At 57.6% G+C, this 27,712-nt stretch overlaps 2 protein-coding genes across 5 annotated transcripts in view; one reads left to right on the top strand and one right to left on the bottom strand.

Moving 5' to 3' along the window:
* The window catches only part of HDGFL2 (HDGF like 2), a 20,065-nt gene extending 4,463 nt beyond the window's left edge, over nt 1–15,602 (top strand). Inside the window, exons 4-16 of one of the 4 annotated variants that reach the window (XM_040629557.1) lie at nt 5,031–5,222; nt 9,104–9,220; nt 9,329–9,400; nt 10,030–10,195; nt 10,297–10,372; nt 10,483–10,786; nt 11,964–12,061; nt 12,913–12,986; nt 13,183–13,253; nt 13,591–13,692; nt 13,941–14,154; nt 14,773–14,905; nt 15,303–15,602. In XM_040629557.1, coding sequence (XP_040485491.1) covers nt 5,031–5,222; nt 9,104–9,220; nt 9,329–9,400; nt 10,030–10,195; nt 10,297–10,372; nt 10,483–10,786; nt 11,964–12,061; nt 12,913–12,986; nt 13,183–13,253; nt 13,591–13,692; nt 13,941–14,154; nt 14,773–14,905; nt 15,303–15,405 — 1,722 coding nt within the window. In that variant the 3' untranslated portion in view covers nt 15,406–15,602. Of the gene's footprint in view, nt 1–5,030; nt 5,223–9,103; nt 9,221–9,328; nt 9,401–10,029; nt 10,196–10,296; nt 10,373–10,476; nt 10,787–11,963; nt 12,062–12,912; nt 12,987–13,182; nt 13,254–13,590; nt 13,693–13,924; nt 14,155–14,772; nt 14,906–15,302 lie in introns of those variants that run through there. The other 3 variants (XM_040629556.1, XM_040629555.1, XM_040629558.1) reach the window with 3 other exon arrangements.
* Nucleotides 15,589–27,712, bottom strand: PLIN4 (perilipin 4). The gene is made up of 8 exons (XM_040629559.1): nt 27,642–27,712; nt 26,988–27,123; nt 26,058–26,116; nt 23,887–24,295; nt 20,168–23,671; nt 19,868–20,055; nt 17,890–17,976; nt 15,589–17,813 (listed from the first exon to the last, which is right to left on the bottom strand). The coding sequence occupies exons 1-8, from the start codon at nt 27,690–27,692 to the stop codon at nt 17,481–17,483; spliced, it is 4,767 nt and encodes a 1,588-aa protein (XP_040485493.1). The 5' UTR covers nt 27,693–27,712; the 3' UTR covers nt 15,589–17,480.

Here is a 27,712-nt window from a genome sequence, read left to right as displayed (position 1 = left end):
TGTAGATGCCTGCCCTCGAGGAAATAAACTCAAAAATGGTACAGCCTTGACATTAAACTGGCCCCACACAGACTCCCCAGGTTGAGAAGTAGCTGTTAAGTGTGAGAGCTTGTCTTGCTCTTTGGTTCTCTAACAAGCCTGTGGCTCCAAACTGAACGTCTGTTCGAGGTGTAGATTTTTGGGCCCCACCCATGGAAGTTTGGGTTTCAGGGGCTCAGGCCTGGGACCCCTGAAGTGTTAAGGTGTTCCTAACCACACATCAACGTAGATGTTTCTGACGGAGCCAGGCCACAGGCACACTCTCGGAAGCAGCGCTGTCCGGGTACCTGAGCGGTCTCTTTGTTCAGCCTTCAGATTTCTCGTTTCTCTTTCCATCTTGAAGGGGAATGCAGACTTGTGGTGCAAAATTGAAAAGATACAAAGGCGTGCAGGGATAGTGGGAAGTCAGCCCTGCCTCCCGGTCACTCTGCTGCGATGTTTTGTCAAGATAGCCATAGCTACTCATTTCTTGTACATCCTCTGAGCTTCTGTATTCATAGGAAATCCTATGCAGCTTTCCCTTCTAAATCATAGGATTTTTAATTTTGCTTATTGTTTTCCAAAATATATCTTTTTTTTAGTTGACTTATTTATTTTTAATAAGCTCTACACCCATCATGGGGCTCAAACTCATGACCCCGAGATCAAGAGTCGCACACTCCACTGACTGAGCCAGCCAGGTGCCCCAAAAATATATCTTGACTGTTGGTTTGCATGCAGAGAACAGACTCATTCTTTCCGACAGCCTTAACTCAGCTGGTTCTTCCACTAAGAGGGGACCGCAAGCCCTGTTTCCGCATCTCCTTGCCAAGGTGGGAGGTGGAAAGTGGTATCTGAGTGTGGTTCCAACTTCATTGTACTTTGGTCCACACAGTAGTCCTGAGAGTAGCCTGGGCAGGTAGCATCTTTTCCATTTTCCAGATAAGCAAACTGAGGCCCAGAGGGACCCAGCTAGAATCTGAGACTTCTTAGACCTAGACCAGGGTTTTTCAACATTTGTGCTTGGATCATTCTAGACTGGGGTTGGGGGGGGGGTCCTGGGCTCTGTAGGGTGTTTAGCAGCATCCCTGGCCCCCACCCACTTGAACCCAGGAGCACCCCAGTTTTGGCGGCCTCAGATGTCCCCAGGAATTGCCAAATGCCTCCAAGAGAACAAAAGTCGTTTCTGGTTGAGAACCACTGACTTAGAAGGATCCTAGAAATACATGCTTGTCCCCCAATAGAGGAAAGGGGACAGGGACCTGCCCACGGTTCTTAAGCTGGTGAGCGTGAGCTGGGACTAAAGCCCAGGCCTCCCATGTCCCAGGCTGGAGAGGGCCCCAAGAATAATCTCTGCACCTTAGGGTCTGGGGTTAAGAGCCCTGCGGTGTGAGGGCAGGAACCTGGGTTCGAGTCCCTGCTCTAGCACTTGCTTACTGTGAACCTTGGGGCACCACATCGCCTCTCTGAGCCTCAGTCTCCTCATTTAAGGCAGAGGGTCATGGTAGTGTCAGAGTCTCACAGGGTTGCTGGGGGAGCCCCGTGAGCAAACGCACGTCAGGCACCTAGCACAGGCACAGTGTTGAACAGGTGACAAGGTGCTAGTTGCAAATGAGGCCAGGCTGGATGTGACCTTTCCTTTCCCCCTCAGTCACCCTCCTGATCCGTTAAGGCAGTGAGAGAAATGAATGCTCACCTCCCTTACCTGACCATCGGGCTCGGGATGGTTGGAGGTCAGCTGGCTCTTGGCCTTTGTCTCCTGGTTCCTCTCTGTGCCCCATGCTTCTCTGTGTGGACAGAATTTCCCCAAACCTAGTTAGATTCCGTGGGCTGACCCCAGGAGATCCAGAGTTCCCGGCTTTATCTACAGGCACAGGTTAGGGCCAGTCACTTACCTTCCCGGAGAGTCCGTTTTCCCAGTTGTGGGACAGGCCCATTCGCCTCAGCCACCTGGGGGGACGTGAGAGGCGCAAGTTGGACCCGAGTTAGTTGGGAGCTTGGCAGAAGCAAGGAGGAGTTTTAATTAGCAGTAGCTGCGTCCAGTGGCCCAGGCTTAGAGGCCAAGGCAGACCTGGCTGGCATCCCGCCTCTGTCACATATTCTCTGTGATCCTGAGCTGTCACACCACCTTTTCCTCGTCTGCAAAATTAGGGTGACAATTCGTATCTGGTACATCCAGAGGAGATGGCGAGCTTGGGGTGGGGGCTCACACTGAACCAGTGACAGCTCTGACTGCCATGAAGCTGACCCATTTCCTGCAGAAGAGCCGTGGGCCTAGTCACTTAGCCTCCAAGCTGCTGTGCCACCCCCACCATGGAGAACAGGGGTCACGTCTCCCTGCTCCCCTCCAGGGCTGCTGTGAAGAGAACCCGCTCCCTGGCAGGAGGCATGATGGAAGTCCATCGAGAAAGCAAGATTATCCTTTCCCAGCATTTTAGGTTTGGGGCCTGACCTACTTAGTGTTACATCCTTCAGTCTTGTCAAACATTGTACGTATCGAGCCCTATCACTGCACTACAGGGGAGAGAAAAGGTGCTCGGTGCTGAGTGCAAGGTCCTGCCAACACCTGGCCTTTATTTTTCTCACCTGTTAACCCGACCACGTGAAGGCTGGGTGGGCTCGGGACCCCTCAGTCAGGGAAGGACTGGGGCCTTCCTACAGGAGGTCATGGACGGGCCAGGTCCCATCCTGTCCGCTCCCTCTGGCCGCCCCCCGCTCTGGCACCCACATTTCTGTTCTTTTAATGCGTTTCCACGTTGATGTGCTGCCAAGACCTTGCCTCGTCCTCTGTCCAGCATTGGCAGGTTTCCTTCCTTCTGGGCTCCCAGTGGGCCACGCTTCTGCTTTTCCTTGTTCCTCGGTCCTGGTCTTGCCTCGTGTGTCCAGTCGGTGTGGCCCTGGAGGGGTCCTCACATGTGCTGTCATTCCCTTCTTGTCCTCCCTGCTTTTTTCTTGGCCAGCGTGCATGCCCCACTCCGACCCATTGATCCCTGGCTGTGATTACACCAAGGGAATGTGACTTGTTCTCGTTGTTGTTTTTTAATTTGGGAAATTCACTATTTTAGCCATTTTAAAATGGCATATACTTCTGTGGCTTTTATACATTTATAGTGTCTTGTGATCATCTCTATTATTTAACTCAGAGCATTCCATCACCCCACAAAACGCCCTCTCCATTACCTATCACCCCCAATTCTCTTCCTGTAACCCCTGAGAACTTTTTTTTTTTTTTTTAAGTAGGCTCCACGTCCAATGTGGGGCTTGAACTCACAACCCTGAGAGCAAGAGTGGTGTGTGCTACTGACTGAGCTGCCTGGGCGCCCTACCCCTGAGAACTGATCAACTTTCTATCTCTGTGAATTTGCACATTGCAGATATTGCACGTAAATGAATCCTATTTGGTCCTTCGCCTCCGGCTGCTCTCCCTGAGTATGTTTTGGAGGGTTATCCACGCGGTAGCCTGTGTCAGAGCTCCGTTCCTTTCTGTGGCCGAGTAGTGTTCCGTTCTGTAGCCGACCCACGTTGTGTTCGTCAGTAGGTGGAAGTTGGCCTTGTTTGCGAAAAAGTCTCAATCGCTTTCATAAAAAAAAAAAAGAAGAGAAAAATCAGTTATTCAGTAAAGAAGTACCATGAAATAACACGATCAGGTTTTATACTCGGGCTTGGCTGCACTGGGTGCCCCAGGACTGTCACAGGCACCCCGTCTCGTGGCACGTTGTAGCTCTGCATTCCTTGCCTGTTCCCCGTTAGCATGTGGACAGGGATGCCGTCCGGCTGCGTCTAGCCCCGGCCCTCAGCCCAGGGCTGCATACGCTGGGTGTTCCGCAGCACGCACTGGACCGATTGGTGGCTGAAAATGACCAGGGCTCGTCGTTTTCCTCCCTCAAACATCAGACATCCAGAACAAGTTCAGAAACTGGCCCGAGTGAGCCCTGGGGCCTGGCCGTCATTGTGCCATCTGCTGGGTCCCCTAGACCCTCCGGAACCCTGCATAAGCCCCAGCCCGGCCCGCCAACCCTTCTTCTGCCCCGTCCTCCTCTCTCTCACTACACACCAGTCACACTGACCTCGCCAGTTCGTGGGGGCACCTGCCCTTGTGCTGTTGCTGCTTTCCAGAATGCATCTAGCCCCTGCCCCTTTGCATGCTTCGGACAATTTCCCTGCTAAAACGTCACACCCTCCAAGTTTCTCCCCTAAAACGCACTTCAAAACACTCCTGCCGCTGCACACCCACCTCTCCCCAATCTCTCAGCACCCACGTACCGGTGCTGTCCTCTCTCCCTGTCCCCACAGTGTGGCATTATTTTGCCGCAGTGTCTCCTGTTGGCCTCTCCCATTGGACTGTAAGCCCCCCAGGGGCAGGGACCGTGCTGTGCTTGCACGTATGGGCTCACCGGCTACCCTGCACGGCGCCTGGCACAGGCCCCTGCTCACGTGCTGGCCAAGTGCGTCCTAAGCGCGGTGCAGGGCAAGTTCAGAAGGGGTGCCCTGTAAGCATTTGCTGTTTCCGTGGCTCTTGTTCCCTAAGCAGGCACGCTGGGTGAAACAGAAATCGCCATGCCTGGCAGGTCAATCCCGGAGGTCCTGTGTTCATAACGATGAGAGTGTTAGTAACAGAAAAGCTGACTCTGCTGGACCTCTGGCCAGTCTGGGCATTGTCCTCAGTATGTCACATCCCACTTCTGCCTCATCCTGGCCATAGCCCTGTGAGGCCAAAATGGTGCCATCCCCATTGCTCAGGTTGGAAAACTGAGGCATCGAGAGGCTAGGTCACTGGCCTGAGGTTTGATCTGTAATCCTAGCACCCACTGCACGTGTCATCCTGCCCTCCAGCCTCTGTTCTTGGGGCTTTCTGGGCCGTAGGCCCCCAGTTTGGAAAGCAAGGAGGTCAGACCCTGACATTTGAGCCCTGCCATGGGTTCTGTCCCCTGGGTCACCGTCCTGGTTGGGAAATCCACTCCAGCTTGATGGTGACTCATGGTCTGTGTCCCCCACCTCCCGCCTCCCCCTAGCCGGTGAGTTCCTCTGACAGCGAGGCCCCTGAAGCCGACCCGGCAGGCGGGAGCGAGGACGAAGAGGTCCGAGGGGTCATGGCCGTCACAGCCGTGACCGCCACAGCGGCCAGCGACAGGATGGAGAGTGACTCAGACTCAGACAAAAGCAGTGACAACAGTGGCCTGAAGCGGAAGGCGGCAGCCCTGAAGGTAGGGGAGGGGCGGGGCGGGAGCTCCTGGTCTGGGGGGGCGGCGGGGAGGCCAGCCACAGTCTGGCCCTTCCTCCTCCCCCACGAGGCCTTGGCATCCTGCACTCTCTGTCCTGCCTTCTTGTGTTTAATACACGGTTTCATTCTGATTTATTTTATTATTTATTTTTATTTGTTATTCTTTTACATGCGTCATCTTATTAACCTTTATAATATTGCCCAGTAGATATTACCGTTTCCGCTTTGTAGATTATCATCTCGGGGGAAGGCTGTGTGCTTAGCGTGGCTCTCTAGTATGAAGTTGAAATGCTTTCCTGTATTAGCCCGACCTTTTACTCAACACCAGCCAGACTGAACAGATACTGGCTGAACTAGAATGCACGCGCTTGCTCTCGGCTTATCCCTCCCAGGAGCCTGCTAGCTGAAATTATGCCCTTAGCCTGAACATGCAGATAATTTTTCTGCATGTTTAACATGCTTTTTTTTTTTTTTAACATGCTTTTTAAAAATTGAGATACTATTCACATACGACAAAACTCATCTTTTCAAAATACACAATTCACTGGTGGTTAGTACATGAATGGAGCTGTGCAATCGCCACCACTGGCTAATTCCAGAACATTCCATGACTCCAGAAGAACCCCTGTCCCTGTTAGCAGTCATTCCCCGTTCCTTCCCAGCCCCCATGAGCCCCCTTCCCGTCCGTGGATGAGCCTGTTCTGGACGTGTCACACACGTGGACTCACACCCCGTGTGGCCTTCTGTGTCTGGTTCCCTCCCTGAGCGTCGTGAGCTAAGGGCTTGTTGCTGGGGCAGCGCGTGTCGGCACCTGGCTCCTGTTTGCGGCCGAGTGACGTGCCCGTATGTGGTGGATACATTGTGCGTATCCGTTCATCAGCTGATGGACATCTGGTTGTGTCCGCTTCGGCTGCTGTGAACATACTGTGGAGCACAGGTGTGTGTGGCTTCCTGAGGGGACGAGAGTGTTTGGTTCTCCTGGAGATAGTCTCTTTCTTGCCTTGTCTGCCTTTTCACTGCTTTTAAACATTCGGGTACAGAATGAAAGGACTAGGATTTATCATCAACTTCTTTGACACAGTAAGGCTTTCTTTTTATTATTTATAAAAATAACATTTGCTTTCGGTTTCATTCATAAAGATCAACCACGCTTCTTGTAAGTTGAAAGGTGTGAAAAGTGTGGAGAAGCTAATAGAAAATGCCCACATTGCGCAGGGGGCTTCCGTGCCAGGGACGGGATGCACCCTGATGTGTTTCTCCACGATCCCACATGTGCCTCACACACGGGGCGGCTGCGTGAAGCCCAGAATTGGCGATTGTGCACACGCTCTGTGTGTGAAATGCTGAGCGTCTCTCTGTCGTTATGTACGGTAGTAAGTCGTGATCTTCAGCAGCTGAGAAGTAGTCTACGATGTGGATGGTTTCTACCCAGTGTATTATCGAGACTGTCGGGCATTTAGGTTTTTACCCAATTTTTATGACATAATGGCATTATTTTTTAAAGTTCCCCATTATTTCTATTTATAGTTGCTGGGGACGTTAAACAGAAACATGTAGAAAACAGCCCCCCCACCATGCCACCCCTTAGAGGTAAACCCCCATTTTTAAGTCAGTATTTACTCAGATTTTTTTTTTTTTTTTGGCCAACTTTGCATTAAACAGATCTAAGTTCTTATTGCAACGCCTTTTAGCCACAGCAGGGAGAACTTAAGAATCCTTTTGCCTGGTAGCCCCATGGTCCCAGCACATCGTGGTTCTCCTTTCCCAATCCACGAGGGGCTGCGGTTTTCCTGCCCGGCTGGCTTTCTATGTTCTCGTTCTTCAGTTAGCATTAACTTGTCGGTGTGTTTTTGTGGGTCCACATTCTACTCGTCTTATCTATCCTCTGAACGGATCCATGGCAGACTTCCTTCATGAGGACCACACGGCAGACCCTGACTCCAGCCCCGAGCCCTGGTGGCTCAGCCCTGCCTGCCGCCTGGGGTCTCTTCTCTCTGGGGTTCCAAGATCTCACTGCTTGGGGCCCCTCCCCATCGCCTCCCTTTGTACCCTGGCGTGTGGACGTCATCCTGGGTCATCTTAGTCCCCGTGATTCCTGCCTTTTTGTCTGGGGAACCAGGCCACATTCCAGCTCGAAGCGCTTACCCTGGAACTGCCTCGCGAGTCTTGACAGAATGCAAACTGGCAAACTCTGGACTCCCTGAGTGCCCAGGTTGAGAGTCCTGCACCCTTGGGCTGAGAAGGGAGAGCATGTGGTACCTCTGCCCCCAGAGGGAGCAGGGAGTGTACAGTGCACCGGCTTTGGCTTGGCCGCCCGTGAAGTGGGGCCAGGCTCCAGACTTGGCCCACACAGCCCTGCAGGTCTGGCCCCAGCCAGACCCCATCCCCATCCTTTCCCTGACCCCTCACCAGCCATGCTGCCTTCCATCCGTGGGGCTTTGTACTTGCTGTCTCTTCTGTCCCTCTTCCCACTGGCCTCTTGGCAGCTTTCCGTGACCACCGCCCCTGAAGAAGAGTAACCACAGATTCACACGGAATGTTTCAATTTGCCTCTCCTGATGGAAACATGTGGTGTGTGACGGTAGGGGCCTTATCTTTCATTGGACACACCTGAGTGGACAGGTATGCCAGCCGCCCTAACAGAGGTAGCACGGATCACTCCTGGAGGCGGGAGGTCTGAGATCACGGTGTCAGCAGGGCTGGTTCCTTCTGAGGCCTCTCCTCGGCATGCGGATGGTGCCCACCACCCTCATGTGGCCGTCCCTTCCTGTGTGTCTGTGTCCTGACCTCCTCTTCTTAGGAGGACACAGGTCATACTGGGTTAGGGTCCCTCCAGTGACATAATTTTAACTTAATTACATCCTTAAAGATCCCGGTCTCCAAACCCTGTTCCCTTCTGAGGTCCTGAGGGTCAGGGCTTCACCACAGGAATTTTAGGGGGACAGGGCATGGAGCAGGGGAGATGCTCAGGTGACCGTTGTTACGAGAACTGACTCATTTCTCCGGTGTGACAAAATGGAGAGAAAGTGTGGTGTAACTCAGCAGTTGCCGTCTAGGAAGACCCAGGTCATCCCTAGTCGAGGTCTGTTTCTAAAGCTCGGTTCTTTCTTCATAAAAATTCTTCCGTTGGCCTCTTTGGGTGGACACCAGGGCACGCGTGAACCCCTGAAACTGAATGCAGGCTGTATGCATGCATGTGTGTATATGTATATTTTCATTTTTTTAATGAGGTTAAGTTCACATTTTACAAAGTAGCTGTTCTAAAAAGCGCCGCTAAGTGGCGTGTGGTCCGCTCCCCCGTTTGCGCAGCCGCCACCTCTGTCTGGTTCCAGGACGCACGCATACGTCTTTTTCTGGGGAAACGACACTTGGTTTGGTTTTTTCCTTCTTTTTTTTTTATTGTGCATAAGTACATATAATATAACATTTGCCGTTTTAACCACATAGCTCAGTGGCATGAAGCACACTCACACGGTCATGCAACCACCTCCACCCTTGTCTCCAGAACTTTCCATCTCCCCGCACGAAGACTCCACCCCCAGGAAGCACGGACTCCCCACCCCCTGCTCCAACCCTGACTCCCACCATCTCCTCTCCATCTGTGTGGATGGGACTCCTGGGGACCTCCTGGGAGTGGGGTCCTGCGGGATGTGTCCTTCTGTGTCTGGCTTCTCTTGCTGAGCACAGTGTCCTCATGGTTCAAGAACCGTGGTTTTTAATCAGATCCTCAAAAGGGTCCCTCCCGCCTCCCAAAGGTTCCAGAACCTCACCTCTTCTCCGGGGTATGAGGGGCCAGGCGGGAGACAGCTCTGCGTCCACACAGGCTTTCTGATTGTTGATCTGTTTGGGTTGCTCCCCTTCTAGATGTCGGTCTCGAAACGAACTCGAAAGGCCTCCAGTGACCTGGATCAAGCCAGTGTGTCCCCATCAGAGGAGGAGAACTCAGAAAGCTCATCTGAGTCAGAGAAGACCAGTGACCAGGTGCGTAGGTGGCTGGGTCCATGGGTGGGTGGGCGGGTGGACACACACATGGGAGCCGAGCAGTGGTCAGCCAAGGGGGCCATGCTCAGCCCCCTTCTCTCTGCCCAGGACTTCACTCCCGAGAAGAAAGCTGTGGTCCGGGCACCTCGGCGCGGCCCCCTTGCAGGGCGGAAGAAAAAGGTAGAGGTGTTTTGTTTTTGTTTTGTTCCCACCTGCCTGTCTGTGGGAAACCCTGACAGATCCTCTCCATGGTCAGCAGGCACTGTCCATGGTTAGAGTCGGTCCTTTTTGGAGGAGGGTAGGTCATAGGCCACAGGGAGCTCTTGGGACCGCCACCTTCCGCCTTCCACCTCTGCCTCCACTGATGGTTTCAGCCCACAGTTTCTGGGCTCGGTGTGTGCAGAGCACTTGCCTGGAGCCGGAGACCACCAAGCTACCACTGCTCCTGAGAAGTGTAGAGGCCAGTTTGGGAAATAGGATGGTGGAACCCTGGCCTTGGAAGGGAGTGAAGTGCTCCAGGCCATAGTTGGTATTAGAAAGAGCTCTAACCACTAGAAAAAAACGGTGGCTGTCCTCTGCCTCCCCCACTCCACCAAGGAGGAGATGAGGCCTGGGGACGTCACACGCTGCAGACTGAGCTGGGTGATCGTGTGTCTGCAGGCACGTTGGGGGCTGCCTGTGATTCTTGGCCAACGTGAAGGGTTTCTAGTTGGAGGGAGGCAGATGTTTGTGGGTCGGGGGCTGCGAGGGGCCCTGGGGCCTGTAGCTGGCCTGTGTTCTTCTCACCTCCATGCCCTGGCCTCTCTCAGAAGGTGCCCTCAGCCTCCGACTCCGACTCCAAAGCAGAATCCGATGGGGCCAAGGGCGAGCCAGTGGCAGTGGCCAGGTCGGCGCCGTCCTCCTCTTCCTCCTCCTCTTCCTCCTCTTCCGACTCGGACGTGTCTGTAAAGAAACCTCCTCGGGGCAGGAAGCCAGGTAAGGTCCCAGCAGTGTGCCCCCTCACCTCTGGCTGTCCAGGGGGCCTGCTGTGCAGGAGAGAGCCCGTGTAGAACAGGCGTTCCCCTCCTTTCCTGCAGCAGAGAAGCCGCCGCCAAAGCCCCGCGGGCGGAAGCCGAAGCCCGAGCGGCCCCCGACCAGCTCGAGCAGTGACAGGTGGGTGAGCAGCGACAGGCGGGTAAGCAGTGACAGGCGGTGATGGGCTGGGGTTGTGTGGGTGGGCCCAACCTCCCGGCCCTCTAACCGGCCCGCACCCCCAGCGACAGCGATGAGGTGGACCGCATCAGCGAGTGGAAGCGCCGGGACGAGGAGCGGCGGCGCGAGCTGGAGGCCAGACGGCGCCGGGAGCAGGAGGAGGAGCTGCGGCGGCTCCGTGAGCAGGAGAAGGAGGAGAAGGAGCGGAGGCGCGAGCGCGAGCGTGGAGAGGCCCCACCCGGGGGCAGTGGGGGCAGCAGCGGGGATGAGCTCGGGGACGAGGATGAGCCCGTCAGGAAGCGGGGCCGCAAGGGCCGGGGGCGGGGACCACAGTCCTCCTCCGACTCCGGGCCCGAGGCTGAACTGCAGAGAGAGGTGCGTCCCGCTGGGTTGCGTCCTGGGGTCCCAGGGTGGATGGTTACCGTGGGTTTTCTCCCTTGTGCCCACCCCTTCCAGCAAGTCCGTTCCTGAGTTCTACCCGTTCAGTGAGCATCAGCTGTGTGCTGGATGCTGTACTAGGGCCCAAGGGCCAGGGTGTAGGGGACAACATGAGATGTGTTCCAGAGTGTTCATTGCTAAGGACAAAAAAGCAGGGTCGAGGGTCAGGAGCTGTTTGGGTGAGGTTTTCTGTTTTAGGTAGGGTTAACCCTAAAGGCTTTAGTTGAGAAGGTGCCATTAAATAAGAATTGGAATGAAGTGGGAGGTGGTCTAGGAAGATGCCCAGGGGGAATGGCCCTCTAGGCAGAAGGCACGGTCCATGCAAAGGTCCTGGGGCAGCAGTGGGCCTGGTGTGTTGAAGGAATAGCCAGGAGGCCTGTGTGGCTGGAGCAGAGTGGGTGAGGAGGAGAGAGGGAGGAGTGGAGGGTAAGAAGTGGGCAGGGCAGATTGTACGGGGGACCTTGGGGATCAAGGGGAGGACTTGGGCTTTTACCTCAGTGATTAGGAGCCCTAGAGAGCTATGGGCAGAGGAGCAGGACCTGACTGGGGTGCTCACAGGCGCCCTCTGACTGCTGTGGGGAGGGAGGGAGTCTGGGTGAGTGGCTAGCAGTTAGGAGGCCTCTGATGACGGCCATGACCGTCATGCGCTGTGTAGTCCTGCAGGCCTATCTACTCCCCACTCTCCTAGTACTCACAGCCCACCTGATTCTGAGCCTGACTTTTCAGGCCTGTCACCTTCTAGATGGCGCCGTATGTGATGGGAGGATGGGGGAAGCAGGATGACACTCTTTTCTCTCCCTGTCTCTCTTTCTTTGACCACAAAATGGGGACCAAACCCCTGCCACAGGAGAAGTGTGTATGGTGGGGCTGCCCCACCCATCAAGGGAGTGTCCTTTTAGGGCCTGAGAAGCTGCTGCCCAGGGACGGACTGGACACAGGAGTCCTTCCCATCCCATCCTGCCTGTTCCACCAGTTCCCAACAGTGCAGAGGTGGTGACGGGAAGTGTCAGGCTGTATCGTATCTCTAAGATACAGAGAGCTCCCTAAGATGCCCTAAGATAAGAGAGCTCCCACTGCCCACCATTCCAGCCCTCCCTTTCTCTGGCTGCTGTAGGCAAAGAAGGCAGCAAGACAGTCACAAAGCACAGAGCCCACAAGGAGACCCAGCCAGAAGGAGAAGAGAGGGCGCCCCGAGGAGAGGCCCCGAGCCAGGTCAGCACCTGTCTTGCCTCTCCTCCCACAGCTACCTGGGGGCCCACCTGCGCCATGCTGGTCCCTGCGGTTCTCAGCCTCCTGGGGACCCATCACCCCTCACCTTTTACAGGAGCGACCCTATTTCCGAATTCGGTCTTGGAGATAGATTCAGTCCGAGTGTCCGGTTCTTGGGGCCCCATCAGCTTATGTAGGAGCCACTGCTCCAGGACTGTGATTTTGCCCCCAGGCGACACCACACCACATCTATGGTCGTCACCCTGGGGGTGCTCCTGGCACCAAGGGGGGCCAGGACGCCCCCCAGAGACTGACCCGCCCCATGTCAACAGTGGTGTGGGGAGGGACCGTCCCCCAGGCCAGTGGTTCTGAGACTCTAAGTCCAAGGCCCACCAAGGTGGGGGACACAGCCCCACTCCCTGCCCACTGGCCAAGCGAGGTTCCGGCGTCAGTGAGTGAACCTGCCTGTGGGAATTCAGCAGCTAGCTGCCAAGTAGAATGTCGAGTCTGAGCTGTGGAAACGGGCTTTCGGTCATTGACTGTTGTCAGATTGGGGTACCTTTCTGTGATCGTTCACTCCGGTTTCTGTTAAGTAGTCACTAACTCTCAGTCGTAAGTTCATAATGATCCTTCTGAGACTTGATATTGTTTGTCGGCGAGAACCAGAGGGAGGGCTGCCATCCCTGCTCACTTCAGGTGACTGCCTAGACTCCCCTCCCTCTCCAGCTTCCAGGACCCCGTGAGGGTCTCCCTCACAGTGGCTGCGGGTCCCCCACCACACAGAGGACGGCAGTGGCCGGGGTGGGGCGGCTGGGCGGCAGTCCGGGGCAGGACTAAGGGGTGTGACTCCACAGGCCCGCGAAGGTGGAGCGAACCCGGAAGCGGTCAGAAGGATTCCCGCCTGACCGGAAGGTGGAGAAGAAGAAAGGTGAGGGGCCAGGTCGCTGGCAGGGAGGAGGCTGAGCCAGCGAGGAGCTCGCTCCTGTCACCACAGTGGTGCTGGGGCAGGTCCCCGGCCAGCTCTGACGACGGGGTCGCGGGAGTTGGTAGGTTGTGGGGGGCCAGGCCAGGCAGCCCCCTCGGCCCCGCTCAGGCCCAGGTGCTGCGTTCTCTCCTGGCCCCAGAACCTTCCGTGGAGGAGAAGCTGCAGAAGCTGCACAGCGAGATCAAGTTCGCCCTGAAAGTTGACAATCCGGTGAGGCCCTGTGCGGGGCACTGAGGCCACGTCGCAACCACTTCCTCTGAGCCAAGCAGGCCCCCTGTCCCTCATGTCTGGAGCTCCCTTAGAAATCTCAGGAAACTGAGGCGAATCCAGTGTATTTGTTCTCCTGGGTGTCTTCCACAGAGGGCCCAGGTTGGCCGCCTCGGTGCATTGCTTGACATCCCCACCAGGTGGTGCCAAGCAGCCCTCCAAGTGCTGTGTCCCGACCACTGTCCCTGGGGTTCCCTGGCACTCCACCCTCCGCCAGCAAGCCCCGTAGGGCCCCCTCAACTCGGTGCTGTCCCTCCTCACCCCCCTCCCCACCCTGCAGGACGTGAAGAGGTGTCTGAATGCACTAGAGGAGCTGGGGACCCTACAGGTGACCTCACAGATCCTCCAGAAGAACACAGATGTGGTGGCCACGTTGAAGAAGGTACGGTGGGATCCCAGCAGTGGAAGGGGCTGGTGGCAGGCGAGGCAGGGGTCTGCTCAGGGAGCCTGGGTTCCTGGCCACAGCAGCCCTGGGTCCAGGAGGACACCGGTGCGGTGGCAGGCCAGAGTGCCAGTGTCCACTGCTCTGTGCTCGTGGGAAGGTGCTGCCAGGGGTGGTGGCACTGGGGGCGGGCCTGTGGCGGGGGTGAGACCAGCTGCATCTCCTGAGCCAGGCCTCTTGCGGGCCAGATCCGCCGTTACAAGGCCAACAAGGAGGTGATGGAGAAGGCCGCAGAGGTCTACACCCGGCTCAAGTCTCGGGTCCTGGGACCAAAGATCGAGGCCATCCAGAAGGCGACCAGAGCCGGGGTGGAGAAGGAGAGGGCCGAGGTGGAGAAGGCCGACGAGGCGCTGGCTGGAGAGGAGGCTCCCGTGGAGAGGGCGGAGGTCGAGGCGAGCACTGGTGAGGAGCAGGATAGGAGCCCTCTGGGCCTTGGGCACCGCTTGGCGACCCCCCCATGGCTAGAGTGACATGTTCCTGCTGGCACTCTGCATGCCCGGTTGTGTCCCCAAGGTCGCCAGGGCCTGGTGCATACACATACCTGAGCTGCTCATAGACCTTTAGAGCCAGACAGTATGGGAGGCCATGCATGTGTGCAGGTCACGTGTGGGAGCATTCATGGGACAGGCCTCGGGTTGGAGAAAGAGGGTGTCTCCCAGTGCCACTGTCCCTGCCTTACGGGAGGGCGGTCCTTTCTTCTGGGGTCACGTGGTACCCACGTAGTGGCTGAGAGGTGGTCCTTCAGACTGGGGCAGGATGGCTCTGCCGAAGCCTCAGCAGCCCGCAGGGGGCGTTGCCTTATTTCTGTCCCGGCAGGCTTTTCCCCCATTGCCCATGGCCTCATGTACTGTCTCCTCCCTTTTTAGGCTTTTGTGTGCCTAGCCATCTGGGAGGTGTAGGGGTAGGGGGATGTGGGCACACAGGATCAGGGCCCTCGAGGCAGGTGGCAGCTCCTTTAGGGCCCCTGGCCCCAAACCAGCAGGCAGGGTTACGGGGTCCCATGAGCCTTTCTCCTGCCAGATCTCTCAGCCCCAGTGAACGGTGAGGCCACGTCCCAGAAGGAGGAGAGCACGGAAGACAAGGAGCTGGAGGAAGGACAGAATTCCGAGGAGGGGCCGGGGTGTGGCTCTTCCGAAGAGCCATTACACAACGAGTAAGTATTGCCAGGGGGCCGCAGCCACGGGGGCCTCCTCCTGACAAGGCCTTCACTGTGTGGGCTGCTCATTCTGGTGATGGCCACAGGGACTTGTCCCACACGCTGGCCTCCCACCCCCACCTTTGCCGCTGACCCTCAGGTCCTCCATCGAGGGAGCTCTGCAGTTCTGAGCTGCTCTGGGCCCGGCCCGTGGGAGGATGGCTTCCTCCTGGCGTGGTGGGCTGCTTTATGCTGACGTCGCCATGCTGAGGACCCCAGGCCTGCCTGTGCCTGGCAGGGATCCAGCTGGGGCAGCATAGGGGACTCCAGACGCGGGCTGCACTCCTAGGGCGCCAGGTCTCTGCCAGCAGTGGAAGGCCGAGTGCTCACCCCCACCTGCCTGTGCTCCCACCAGCAGCATGCGGGAGGGCTCCGAGTTGGACGCGCCCGGGAAGGAGCGGCAGGAGCGTGTGAGGGTGCGGATGGACTCGGAGTCCCTGGACGAGGAGGACAGCTGAGCCCAGGCGGCCAGGCCCACCCGTCGCACGTAGATGCCCCAGGCCTGCCCCGGCCCCCGCCCTCCACCCGCGGAGCAGAGACCTGTTGGGGAAGCGTCGTGCTGTCCCTTTGTATCTGTCCCCTGGGTTGTTTTTCTGCCTAACTTCTGTGATTTCCAACCGACATGAAATGACTATAAAGGGTTTTTTTAATGAAAGTCATTTTTATTGGCTCGGTTTTCTAGGATTGCTGGTGCAGCTAGCTGTCCAGGGCCTGTCCAGGGACAGAGGGTTTAAGCCACAAGGTCACCATTCACAGCAGATGTGAACTCGGTTCTGACACTGCCCCTGCCCGGCCTGGGCCTACAAGGCTGACAGTGAAGGAGAGGGGAGGTGGGAGGCGTTTTTAGAGGTAACGGAGGCTCAAGTGGAGGCTGTGGTCTGATCCTCCTGCGTGCGGCAGCCCAGAGCCCAGGCATTCTTACAGGGCCTTGCTCCTATTCCTGTTCCTACACAGGCTGCAGGTAAGACCCGGGGTCCCCAGAAGCAGCGCTTGGGGCATTCAAGCCATTCAGCCTTCGGGGGTTGCTGTGGGCTAGCCGTTGTCCTTGACGTTCAGACGGTGTGAGCACTGGGGGCAGGCCTTGCTCTGTGACCTTGGACAAGTGGCACTCCCACTCTGGGCTTCTCGTTCCTCCTGTAAAGTGACCCAGGCTCCCAGGGCCGGCACATGGATTCAGACAGACGTGTGTGTGGTTCCCAGCTAGGCACCTGCATCAACAGTGGCATCCACTGTGTGTCCTCCGCCTTGCCCCTGGTCAAGTTTCTCCATCTCAGCCGAGGCCATGGTGCGGTGTGGAACTTCGGAGCCTGGTGTCCCCCCATGTGGTCTGGCTGGACTGTGCTCCATTTGTGTGAATGGCTGTGTGCCCAGTGCCTCTGCCTGTGGTGGAGACTGAGGAGGGACAGGCCCGAGAGGCTTCCTGACCTGTCCCCCATGTCTCACCACGGCCAGCCCCCAGGAGCCAATGGTGACACTTGGGGGAAGGCTGGCCTTGCGTCCTGAGCTTGGAGCACCCCATCGTTTCTGAGAAGGAGCTGGTAGGAGGGCATCTCAAGCTCTCCTTAAGGAAGGGAGGTAGCCCAATTGGGCAGTTGTGGGTGTGATATGGGTTCTGGGAGGCGGGGTCTTGCTTGACAGGGCTCCTCCCAGCTGGAGGACCGGTGAGGGGGAGCCTCAGCTTCCCCACATGCCACCCATATTGTATGGCTGCCCTGGGCATTTAGGGACGGTGTGGCTGGGAAGGAAGGGATGCTGCCTGTGTCCCAGCCCCTGTTCTCCAGCCTGGGGTGAACGTGGGACCGTGTTGAGCACGTATCGTCATATGCCCCTTAGGGCCCCATCCCCCACAGGGAAGCCCTCTCTCTCCTTCCTCAGCCCAGGGGCCTTGGGGACCACAAAACATCAGCTCTGGGTGTGGGCCGAGGCGGCAGTCTGGTCCCCCAGCCGGGCCAGTGCATGGCCATAGTTGGCTGCTGCAGCTTCACCCTCTCAGAACCCCTTGGCCACACCAGGCATCAGCAGAGGCGGTAGGAGCCTGCCCCCAGGTGACAGTGGCATTCTGGTACTTTCTGGTACAATGGAACATGGTTTGCTGAGGGCTGGGGTGTATGTTTCTGGAGGAGCACTTACTGTGCTGATAGCTAAAGGACCCAGACTGGGGTGCCCCAAAGATAAAGGGGCTCCTAGTGGAGGTTGCTGAATGGAGAACCTTCTAGACCTAGGCATGTTTCCACTTCTCTTTCCTAATTGGAGTGCTTGCTTGAGACCTTCAGGGGAAGGCCCTCTGTCAGCGGTCTTAGCAGCCCTGGGCCCCAGGCCAGGAGAAGGCCCAGCGGTGTTTGGGAAGGAAGGGTGGACGGCGTAGGCAGGGCCAGAGCTGGGTGCGTGCTGTGGCCGCACTCAAAGTCCTTGGTGCCCCCGCGGGTGCCAGGCAGCACCAGCCTGCTGGGTCCAGACCTTCGGGGAGCTGGAGCTTATCTGGTGAGCTGGCTGGGGAGAAGTCTCCGCGGAGTGCTCTGTAGGCGGGAGGGACCTACAGCTGCTGCCCAGCAGGGCACAGGGCAAAGGGCCCCACCAGCCAGCAGAGTGGCGGGCCGTGCTGCACGCTCTCCAGCATCTGTTCCAGCTCCCGCCACGCCCGGCCCACGGCCCCGCGGCTCTGGGCCAGGCGCTCTGCCGGCAGCTCATCCATGGAACTGGCCGAAGAGACGAGGCTGTAGAGCTCGCAGAGGCTGTGGCGCGCCCGCCCGACCTGCTGCTGGAGCTCAGAGGGGAGACCCTGGAGGCTGGAGGCCAGAGTGCTGTAGGCCACGTGGAGCTGCTGGATGAGGCTGCAGGCCCTGGACAGAGCCCCGGAGTCTGGCACCTGCGGGGGGAGGGAGGCAGTAAGGTAAGCAGGGGTCGAGGGAGAAGAGCGGGAGCCGTGGCCCTTTGTTACATACCTCTTGGGGAGTGCCTTCCTCCACTCTGCTGCTGGGACTCTGGTCCAGCCATGAATGGCCTTCTGGAGCCTGCTTGGCCTTTTCAATCTAGAAAGAGAGCCCAGCAGAGAAATCATGGATTCTCATCAGGGTCCTTTCACACACTCTCCCCTGGGGACATTCCTGGGCCTGGCCTTGGAGCCTCATGTCTAGACCTTTGTGTGGTGTGGTGGAAAAGCCACAAGTTTAGAACCAGCTGTGTCAGGATGAGCAATAATCCATATTCTCCTTGGGCTTTTCAGAGACCAGATTACAAACTGTCACTTCCCAGCTCAAAACCCTCCCATGGCTCCTCAATGCCCTTTGGATAAAATCCAGCTGTTCACCATGGACTACACTGTCTGCTCCCTGGGATGTCCCAGACCTCATCTCCTGCTGACACTCTGTCACACTCTGCTCTGGAAGCGCTGGCCTCATTTTGTCCTCTGTCTTGCTGCCTCAGGGCCTTTGCACATGCTGCCTGCTCAGCCTGGAGCATGCTTCTGGCCTTTTCATGTGGTGCCCATCCAATCTTGGCTCTAGGTTGTCCTCCAGGTGAGGCCTTCCCCAGCTACCCAGTGCAGTGGCCCCTAGTCCCTCCCTGTCACATTTCATTATTCTCCTCAGAGGCACATCACTGTTGAGTCATTGCAGATGTCTGTTTCTTTGCTGTTTATCTCCCCCCCACCCTTGGGTGGAGATAAAGCTTTTTTGGCAGCTTTTCTTCCTTGATCGTTGGGTCCCCGGCACATAGGAGCCTCCCCAGCCCCACCACCAGTTGACCAGTCTTCATTGTCCCAGCAACTGGTGGGGTGGGGGCAGCATATGGGACAGGTGTGAACTCCCAACTTGTGGTCGCCCTCCCAACGCACCCCGCTGTGACTCCCATCTGGGGCCCACTAGTCACCTCCAGTTTCCCCTGTCCAAAACCAAGCTCTCACTGTTCACCCCCAACCTGCTCGGCACCTCCCCTGGGGTCGCAGGCAGAGCACCTGGCCGGCTCAGTCGGTGGAGCGTGCATGCGGCTCTTGATTTCAGGGTTTTGAGTTTGAGTTCCATGTTGGGTGTAGACGTTACTTAAATAAGGTACTTAAAAAAGAAGTTTTTTTTTTTAATCTCCGAGGTGCCTTAGAGTCCCTCTCTCTCTTGTGCCCCACATCTAGCCCGACCGCAGACTCTGGCAGCCCTGCTCCGGAGGCACATCTGGAACACAGGTGCCTCTCGCTGCCCCTGACACTACCCTGGAGGCCCCATCATCTGTCACTTGCCAGGATTTTTGTGAAAACCTCACTGATGTCCCAGGTCCAGCCCCTTCTCCCTTCAGCAGCCAGAGTGACCCCCTAACAACACCTCTGTTGGGTCAGGCCAGTCCTCCATCTGGGCGCTAGGTGGGGGCTGAGCACCATTCCCCGGTCTCACCCTCTTGAAGCCAGTATCACCTTTTCCCGCAGTCTTGACAGCTACAGATGCCCCCAGACATGGCCTAGCGTTCCGGGGGCCGACCATCCCTGTCGAGACCCCCACTGGATTGGACCAGTGGTCTTCAAACTGTGGCTCACCAGAGAGCCTGGGGCACTGATTGAAAACACAGTTGGGGGGCACACCCCGGGGATCCCGATTGAGGCAGCATCACCGGGCTGCTCACTGCACATGTATGTGAGGCTGATGTTTCTGAGCATCTAAAACCCGTGACCTTGGGAACCAGGAGGTCCTCAGAGCTGGGGGTTCCTCACCATCTGCATCAGCCACCATGGGCTGCTGCTGGACTGGCGGTGTCCCCCGCCCCTGCCCCCAGCGTAGAGAAGAAGTGGTGTGAGTTGCAGCTGTTGGTGGTGTGGGAGGCCTGGGCCGGCGGATCCCTGGCCGATGGGTGCTGTAAATACTTGTGGTCACCGCGCGTGGCTGGGGGAGCCTGGGGAGCTATTCTGGGAAGGTGCTGTGGGGAGGGAAAGGCTCTTACCAGCTTGAAGGAGTCCTCCAGCTGGGCCAGCGCAGCCCTGGCCTGGAACTGGCCGTGCTGCAAGTGGCTCAGGGCGTGCTCAAAAGCCCGCTGGCGGAAGCTGGGGGCCAGGTCACCCAGACGCACAAAGTAGCTGCCGCGGTCAGCGGTGAGCACCTTTGGCTCAGGTTCGGAGGCAGCAAGCTGAGCTGTAAAGGAAGACAGAATTCCTCAATCCTAGAGGTCCCTGGAGAATCCAGGGCTTAGGTTTTACAGAAGCCAAGCCCCCCTGGGAGGTGGGCCTGGCTGTGCTGTTCTCACCTTGCTCCTCGGCATCCATGGGGTGGAAGATATCCCCCAGCTCTCCCAGCTCGTCCCGGAGCGTTGCAAAGCTCATGGCTCCTTCTTGTCCATGTGTGGTAGCCACATGCCCTGCATCCTCCCTGCCCAGGCTGGCCCCATGGGTGCCTGTTGCCACGGCAGTATCTTCTCTGGCAAGGTCTGGGCCTGCACACAGAGTGTCTGGGGTGCTGGATACCCCAGAGGACAGAGCCTCTTGGGGTCTCAGGATAGTTTGTTCTACTCCGTTGTCTGGGGCACTGTAACTGGTGAGTCCACTCTGGACACTGTCCTGGGTACCAGGTAACCAATTCTGGATGTTTTGCACTGCCCCTTTGGCCACACTCCCTGCCCCAGTGAGCCCAGTGGACACTGCATCTTTGGTGCCAGTCAGGATGGCCTTTGATGTGTCCATGCCAGTCTGGACAGCTCCTTTGGCTACGTTCATGGCACCGGTCATCCCACTGCACACAGTGTCTTTGGTGCCTGTCAGGACAGTCTTAGTGGTGTCCAGGCCAGTCTGGACGGTGCCCTTGGCCACACCCAGTGCGCCTGTGAGCCCAGTAGATAGGGTGTCTTTGGTGCCAGTCAGGACAGTCTTTGATGTGTCCATGCCAGTCTGGACAGCTCCTTTGGCCACATTCATGGCACCGGTCATCCCACTGCACACGGTGTCCTTGGTGCCTGTGAGGACGGTCTTGGTGGTGTCCAGACCACCCTGGACAGCTCCTTTGGCCACATTCATGGCACCGGTCACCCCACTGCACACGGTGTCCTTGGTACCTGTGGCGATGTTTTGGGTCGTATTGAGCCCAGTTTGCATGGCCCCCTTGGCCATGTTCACTGCCCCCGTCACCCCAGTGGACACAGCATCCTTGGTGCCCGTGAGGACAGTCTTTGAGGTGTCCAGACCTCCTTGGACAGCTCCTTTGGCCACATTCATGGGACTAGTCACCCCGCTGCACACGGTGTCCTTGGTGCCCGTCAGTACAGTCTTGGTTGTGTCCAGGCCTGTCTGAACAGTGCCCTTGGCCACACCCAGTGCGCCTGTGAGCCCAGTGGACACAGTGTCTTTGGTGCCAGTCAGGACAGTCTTTGATGTGTCCATGCCAGTCTGGACAGCTCCTTTGGCCACATTCATTGCCCCAGTGAGCCCAGTGGACACAGCATCTTTGGTGCCTGTCAGGACGGTCTTGGTGGTGTCCATGCCAGTCTGGACGGTGCCTTTGGCCATGTTCATTGCCCCAGTGAGCCCAGTGGACACAGCATCTTTGGTGCCCGTCAGGACGGTTTTTGAGGTGTCCAGACCTCCTTGGACAGCTCCTTTGGCCACATTCATGGCACCAGTCACCCCACTGCACACGGTGTCCTTGGTACCTGTCAGGACAGTCTTGGTGGTGTCCAAGCCAGTCTGAACAGTGCCCTTGGCCATGTTCACTGCGCCTGTCACCCCAGTGGACACTGCGTCCTTGGTGCCCATTAGGACAGTCTTGGTGGTGTCCAGACCACCCTGGACAGCTCCTTTGGCCACATTCATGGCACCGGTCACACCACTGTACACGGTGTCCTTGGTGCCTGTGGCGATGTTTTGGGTCGTATTGAGCCCAGTTTGCACGGCTGCCTTGGCCATGTTTGCTGCCCCTGTCACTCCAATAGACACTGCATCCTTGGTGCCCGTCAGGACAGTCTTGGTAGTGTTCAGACCGGTCTGAACAGTGCCCTTGGCCACATCCAGTGCGCCGGTAAGCCCTATGGACACAGTGTCTTTGGTGCCACTCAGGACAGTCTTGGTGGTGTCCATGCCAGTATGGACAGCTCCTTTGGCCACATTCATTGCACCAGTCATCCCACTACATACAGTGTCCTTGGTGCCTGTGGCGATGTTTTGGGTCATATTGAGCCCAGTTTGCATGGCTCCCTTGGCCACGTTTGCTGCACCTGTCACCCCAGCAGACACTGCATCTTTGGTGCCCGTCAGGACGGTCTTGGTGGTGTCCAGGCCAGTCTGAACTGTGCCCTTGGCCATGTTCACTGCCCCTGTCACCCCAGTGGACACTGTATCCTTGGTGCCCGTAAGGACGGTCTTGGTAGTGTTCAGACCGGTCTGAACGGTGCCCTTGGCCACACCCAGAGCACCCGTGAGCCCAGTAGATAGGGTATCTTTGGTGCCAGTCAGGACAGTCTTTGATGTGTCCATGCCAGTCTGGACAGCTCCTTTGACCACGTTCACTGCCCCTGTCACCCCAGCAGACACTGCATCTTGGGTGCCCATCAGGACTGTCTTGGTGGTATCCATGCCAGTCTGGACAGCTCCTTTGGCCACATTCATTGCACCAGTCATCCCACTACACACAGTGTCCTTGGTGCCTGTCAGGACAGTCTTAGTGGTGTCCAGGCCAGTCTGGACGGTGCCCTTGGCCACACCCAGTGCGCCCGTGAGCCCAGTAGATAGGGTATCTTTGGTGCCAGTCAGGACAGTCTTTGATGTGTCCATGCCAGTCTGGACAGCTCCTTTGACCACGTTTGCTGCACCTGTCACCCCTGCAGACACTGCGTCTTTGGTGCCCGTCAGGACGGTCTTGGTGGTGTCCATGCCAGTCTGGACGGTGCCCTTGGCCATGTTCATTGCCCCAGTGAGGCCAGTGGACACAGCATCTTTGGTGCCCGTCAGGACGGTTTTTGAGGTGTCCAGACCACCTTGGACAGCTCCTTTGGCCACATTCATTGCACCAGTCACCCCGCTGCACACGGTGTCCTTGGTGCCTGTGGCGATGTTTTGGGTCATATTGAGCCCAGTTTGCATGGCTCCCTTGGCCACGTTCGCTGCACCTGTCACCCCAGCAGACACTGCATCTTTGGTGCCCGTCAGGACGGTCTTGGTGGTGTCCATGCCAGTCTGGACGGTGCCCTTGGCCATGTTCATTGCCCCAGTGAGGCCAGTGGACACAGCATCTTTGGTGCCCGTCAGGACGGTTTTTGAGGTGTCCAGACCACCTTGGACAGCTCCTTTGGCCACATTCATGGCACCAGTCACCCCGCTGCACACAGTGTCCTTGGTGCCTGTGAGGACGGTCTTGGTGGTGTCCAGGCCAGTCTGAACAGTGCCCTTGGCCATGTTCACTGCCCCTGTCACCCCAGTGGACACTGCATCCTTGGTGCCCGTAAGGACGGTCTTGGTAGTGTTCAGACCGGTCTGAACGGTGCCCTTGGTCATACCTAGTGCACCTGTGAGCCCAGTGGACACAGTGTCTTTGGTGCCACTCAGGATGGCCTTTGATGTGTCCATGCCAGTCTGGACAGCTCCTTTGGCCACATTCATGGCACCGGTCATCCCACTGCACACAGTGTCCTTGGTACCTGTCAGGACAGTCTTGGTGGTGTCCATGCCAGTCTGGACGGTGCCCTTGGCCATGTTCATTGCCCCAGTGAGCCCAGTGGACACTGCATCTTTGGTGCCCGTCAGGACGGTTTTTGAGGTGTCCAGACCTCCTTGGACAGCTCCTTTGGCCACATTCATGGCACCAGTCACCCCACTGCACACAGTGTCCTTGGTGCCTGTCAGGACAGTCTTAGTGGTGTCCAGGCCAGTCTGGACGGTGCCCTTGGCCACACAGCTCCTTTGGCCACATTCATGGCACCAGTCACCCCACTGCACACAGTGTCCTTGGTGCCTGTCAGGACAGTCTTAGTGGTGTCCAGGCCAGTCTGGACGGTGCCCTTGGCCACATCCAGTGCGCCTGTGAGACCAGTAGATAGGGTGTCTTTGGTGCCAGTCAGGACAGTCTTTGATGTGTCCATGCCAGTCTGGACAGCTCCTTTGGCCACATTCATGGCACCAGTCATCCCACTGCACACGGTGTCCTTGGTGCCCGTCAGGACGGTCTTGGTGGTGTCCAGGCCAGTCTGAACGGTGTCCTTGGCCACACCCACCACGCCTGTGACCCCCGTGGCCACAGTCTCCTTGGTGCCTGTGAGTGCAGACCGGGTCATGCCCAGGCCTCCTTGCACCACACCTTTAGCTGTGTCTACCATGTTGGCCATCCCGGAGGAGATGGCACCCTTGGTCTTGGACATCTTAGAGCACACCAGGTCCTTTGCCCCAGAGATCATCTGATAAGAAAGGACACATGTGGTCAAGAGGAGAGCTGGAGACACTTCGCACCCCAGACTTCGGCCAAACTGATCCCTCGTGTGCCTCAGGGAGAGGTACTGTCCCCCAGAACCCCTGTCGCTCACCTCCCACCCCAACATACTTTCCTCTCATGCTGGTATCCGGCCTCAACCAGCCCCTGTCCCAGTGCCAGATGGTCCCCATTGCTGATGGCAGGTCCCTACAGCTCCAGAACTCTTGCCAAAGTCCCCTGAACTTGGGCTCAGTGCCACTCATTGAATGACATAGTGTGTTCGCCCTGCTTACTCTTTACTTTTGGCAGATTTCAAACCTGGTTTCCCCGTGATAGTGGGGAGACCAAATCGCTCATTAAAAGGAACATCTTTAAGTAAGAGAGGAGAATCAACATTTAGAAGAGTAATAACTGCAAAAGGACAGGGACAAGTAATGGGTTTGAGTCCTGGGATCCCATCAGTGATTCTTATCATTTCTGACCTCCCGAAGGGTGGTTTCTCTAGTTAGTTAAACTGGCAAAGTGTGGCGGTGGTTTAGAGTTGCCAGCGTGCAGTTTCAAGCCTGAGTGTGCTGTTCGTAACCCAGGGCTCCTGCCCTGGGGTGAATCTACCCCCAGGGGACACCGGGTGGCGTCTGTAGACGTCTGTGCTTGCCGCAACTCGGGGAAGAGGGTGCTCCTGGCATTGAGTGCACCCCCGTGCAGTGCCCGGGACGCCCCACAACCAGGACTCATCTGGCTCCAAACAGCCAGAGTGCTGAGGGGGAGGAGCCCAGAAATTTTATTCTTACCAGCACCCACCAGCATCATTTCAAGTGGGCATTTGGGCTCCCTGCCTGCGGAGAGCTGAGTTCGAATCTCAGCTCTCTGCTCCCCCCCCCGCCCCCCACTGTGTGACCTCAGGCTAGCCACGTCCCCTCTCTGAGCTTTGTCTAAAGCCTGGTGGCTAAAACAGCGGCTCCTTCAAGGATTGTGGAGGAAGGGAGTCAAGATGCCTGAAACACTGTGCAGGTAGTAGGTGATCAATTAATGTGAGTAGAGAGAGGCCTGGAGAGGAAGAGGGGGACCCTGCCAGGGTCTGTTTTAATCTGGCCTGGAGGGCCTCTGGCATTCTTCCCCTTTTGCTTTCCCCATCTGGCTGAGCTGAGGGCAGAGGGCAGTCGGTCAGACTCCACAGTAGGGGCTTGTGCTCGGTGAAGGAGTCGTAACAGGGCTCTGGCACCCTGCTGCAGCATCAGTCTCTCCGCTTGGCCAGGCCTTGGGGACGTGATAGCCCGGGAGGTCATCTGGGCAGCCTCCAACTGCCCAAGGTTCAGGTACTACACTACCACGCCTTGCTGTGTGACCTTTGGCAGGTGTCTTGCCTTCTCTGTGCTTCAGCTGCCATGTGGGGTACTATGGTTCCCGGGGCCGATTAACTATGAAGCACCATGCGGAAAGCACTTAGCCCAAAGCCCGACACATGGTGAGTTGCCCATGATGCTAGACAGAGCCAGGGAGCAGGGGGCCCTCTGTTGACCATGTGGAGCCTTGCTGTGCTGGGCAGGGAGGCGGGACTGTGCCCACGTTACAGATGGGCCAACAGAAGCTCGGAGGGGAACCAGTGCCTGGAATCTCACAGCAGGATGCACACGGGGGTCTGCCCTCTGCTTGGCCTGAGACAACCCCTCAGAAGGCAGGAACCAAAATATCCTGGGAGGGGCCCCAGAAGGCGGTGGAGGCTGTCAGTCTCTGCCAGCACCTCTCACCTTATCTGAAGGCGGCGGCAGCTTCTCCCCGCAGGCCGTCTGCTCCAGGTTGGTGGCTGCTGTGGGGACAGGAGGTGGTCAGGCAACCGGGAACGGCGAGGGACGTGGGCTGGCATCAGCCACCCTGGTGCCCGTTGCGCAATTGGTGGGCACAGTCTGAAAGGTCAGGAATGTCCCAGCCACCCTGCCAGGGACAGCAGGAGGTGACATCCATGGCCATGGGTCTGGCGCAGTCACTGGCCCTGCCAGAGGCTCCCCTGACCTCCAGGGTCTCGGGCTCCTAGAGCAGAAGTTCTCTGGAGTTTTCCCTGCCTGGGTCCCGGGTGCTGGACACTCCCCCGAGGGGGCCACAGGAAGAGGATTCAGGGCCCCACCCCACCCCTGCTGCAGCCCGGGTATGTGGAGCAGAAGTCAGCTGCCCGGGGCTCTGGGCCCAGAGTGAGGCCCGGTCCAGAGAGCCGCCCCAACCCCAGGCTCCCCTGCATTAGCCCCTCTGCAGCCCCAGGGCTGCCTGAAGGGTAGAGAGCCCCCCAGGCTGTGTGACCCCAGGTAAGCCAGTGCCCCTTTCTGGGAACGAGGACGGAAATCTTCAATGAGCTCAGACATGGGGAACACCCAGCCCCTGGTCCGTGGTGCGTCAGAAATGGGGTGGGAGGCAGGAGAGGCGTCAAGAAAGTAGGAGACATTGCAGGGAGACAGGCTGTGTTCACAACCCCACTGTTGCTGGTTATGCTACTTTGGGCCACTCACCTGCCGTACTGATGCCTCAGTTTCCCCATCTGGCGCTAAATGAGCATGCCAGCCTGTAGTGTCTATTGAGATGACGCTGACATATATGAACCGCCCCCAAATGGCCAAAAGCCCCTGCTAGGGGATTTCCTCCTGGGGCCCACCTCCAGAGCCCCTGCCTCCGTGGAGCTGTCCACTCACCCTCAGTCTGGGGCTGGCCGGAAGCGCCTGCTGGATCGGCCACGGGCCGGGACTCTTTCGCTGAACCGTGGGCACTGGCCATCAGGTTCCGGGCAGAGCTGAAGCCAGGCAGGGACCCCAAGAAGCTCCCCAGGGTCTACACGGGGCAAGGGGCAGCGTTAGCAGGGGCAGGCCTTGGGGGTAAGGTGGGGGAAAGCATCAGACAGCCCTGGGTTCCTGTGTCACCTCAGGCCCTGGTTCCTGGGTGACCCCAGGAAGGAGTCTGAGCCTCTCTGAGTCTCAGTTTCCTTGTCTGGGCAATGGGCAGAGTCAGTCTGCCTCCCACACAGAGGAGAAGGTCATTCTCTGGGTCTCCAAAGACCTTTTCCTTCCATGGCCCCCATTTCACAGATGGGGAAACTGAGGCCCAGAGAGGGGCCCCGCCTGGTTCAAGATCACACAGTGGGGAAGGAGCTGAGGGTTGCTCGAGCTCCCCCACTCCTACCCCACCCTCCAGCTTGGGACAGGATGGAAGTGTGTTCCATGGCTCTCAGAGCCTTCCCACCCCACCTGGGACGCCCCTCCAGGCCCCAGTACTGTGAAGGTCACCTTCCCAAGGTTCTGGGGGGCTCCCAGGCCCTGGCAGGGCTCTCCCCCTCTCATGCCTCCCCTTACCTTGCCCTTGGGTTTGGGAGGACCCCGACCTCCTTCGTCTTGAGCAGACATGGTAATAATACTCCAAGCGG

This window comes from Ursus maritimus, unplaced genomic scaffold (genome assembly GCF_017311325.1).
Source record: "Ursus maritimus isolate PB19 unplaced genomic scaffold, ASM1731132v1 scaffold_14, whole genome shotgun sequence".
Lineage (NCBI taxonomy): Eukaryota > Metazoa > Chordata > Mammalia > Carnivora > Ursidae > Ursus > Ursus maritimus.
The sequence above is the reverse complement of the archived record's forward strand: the minus strand, read 5'-3'. Positions and strand labels throughout refer to the sequence as shown.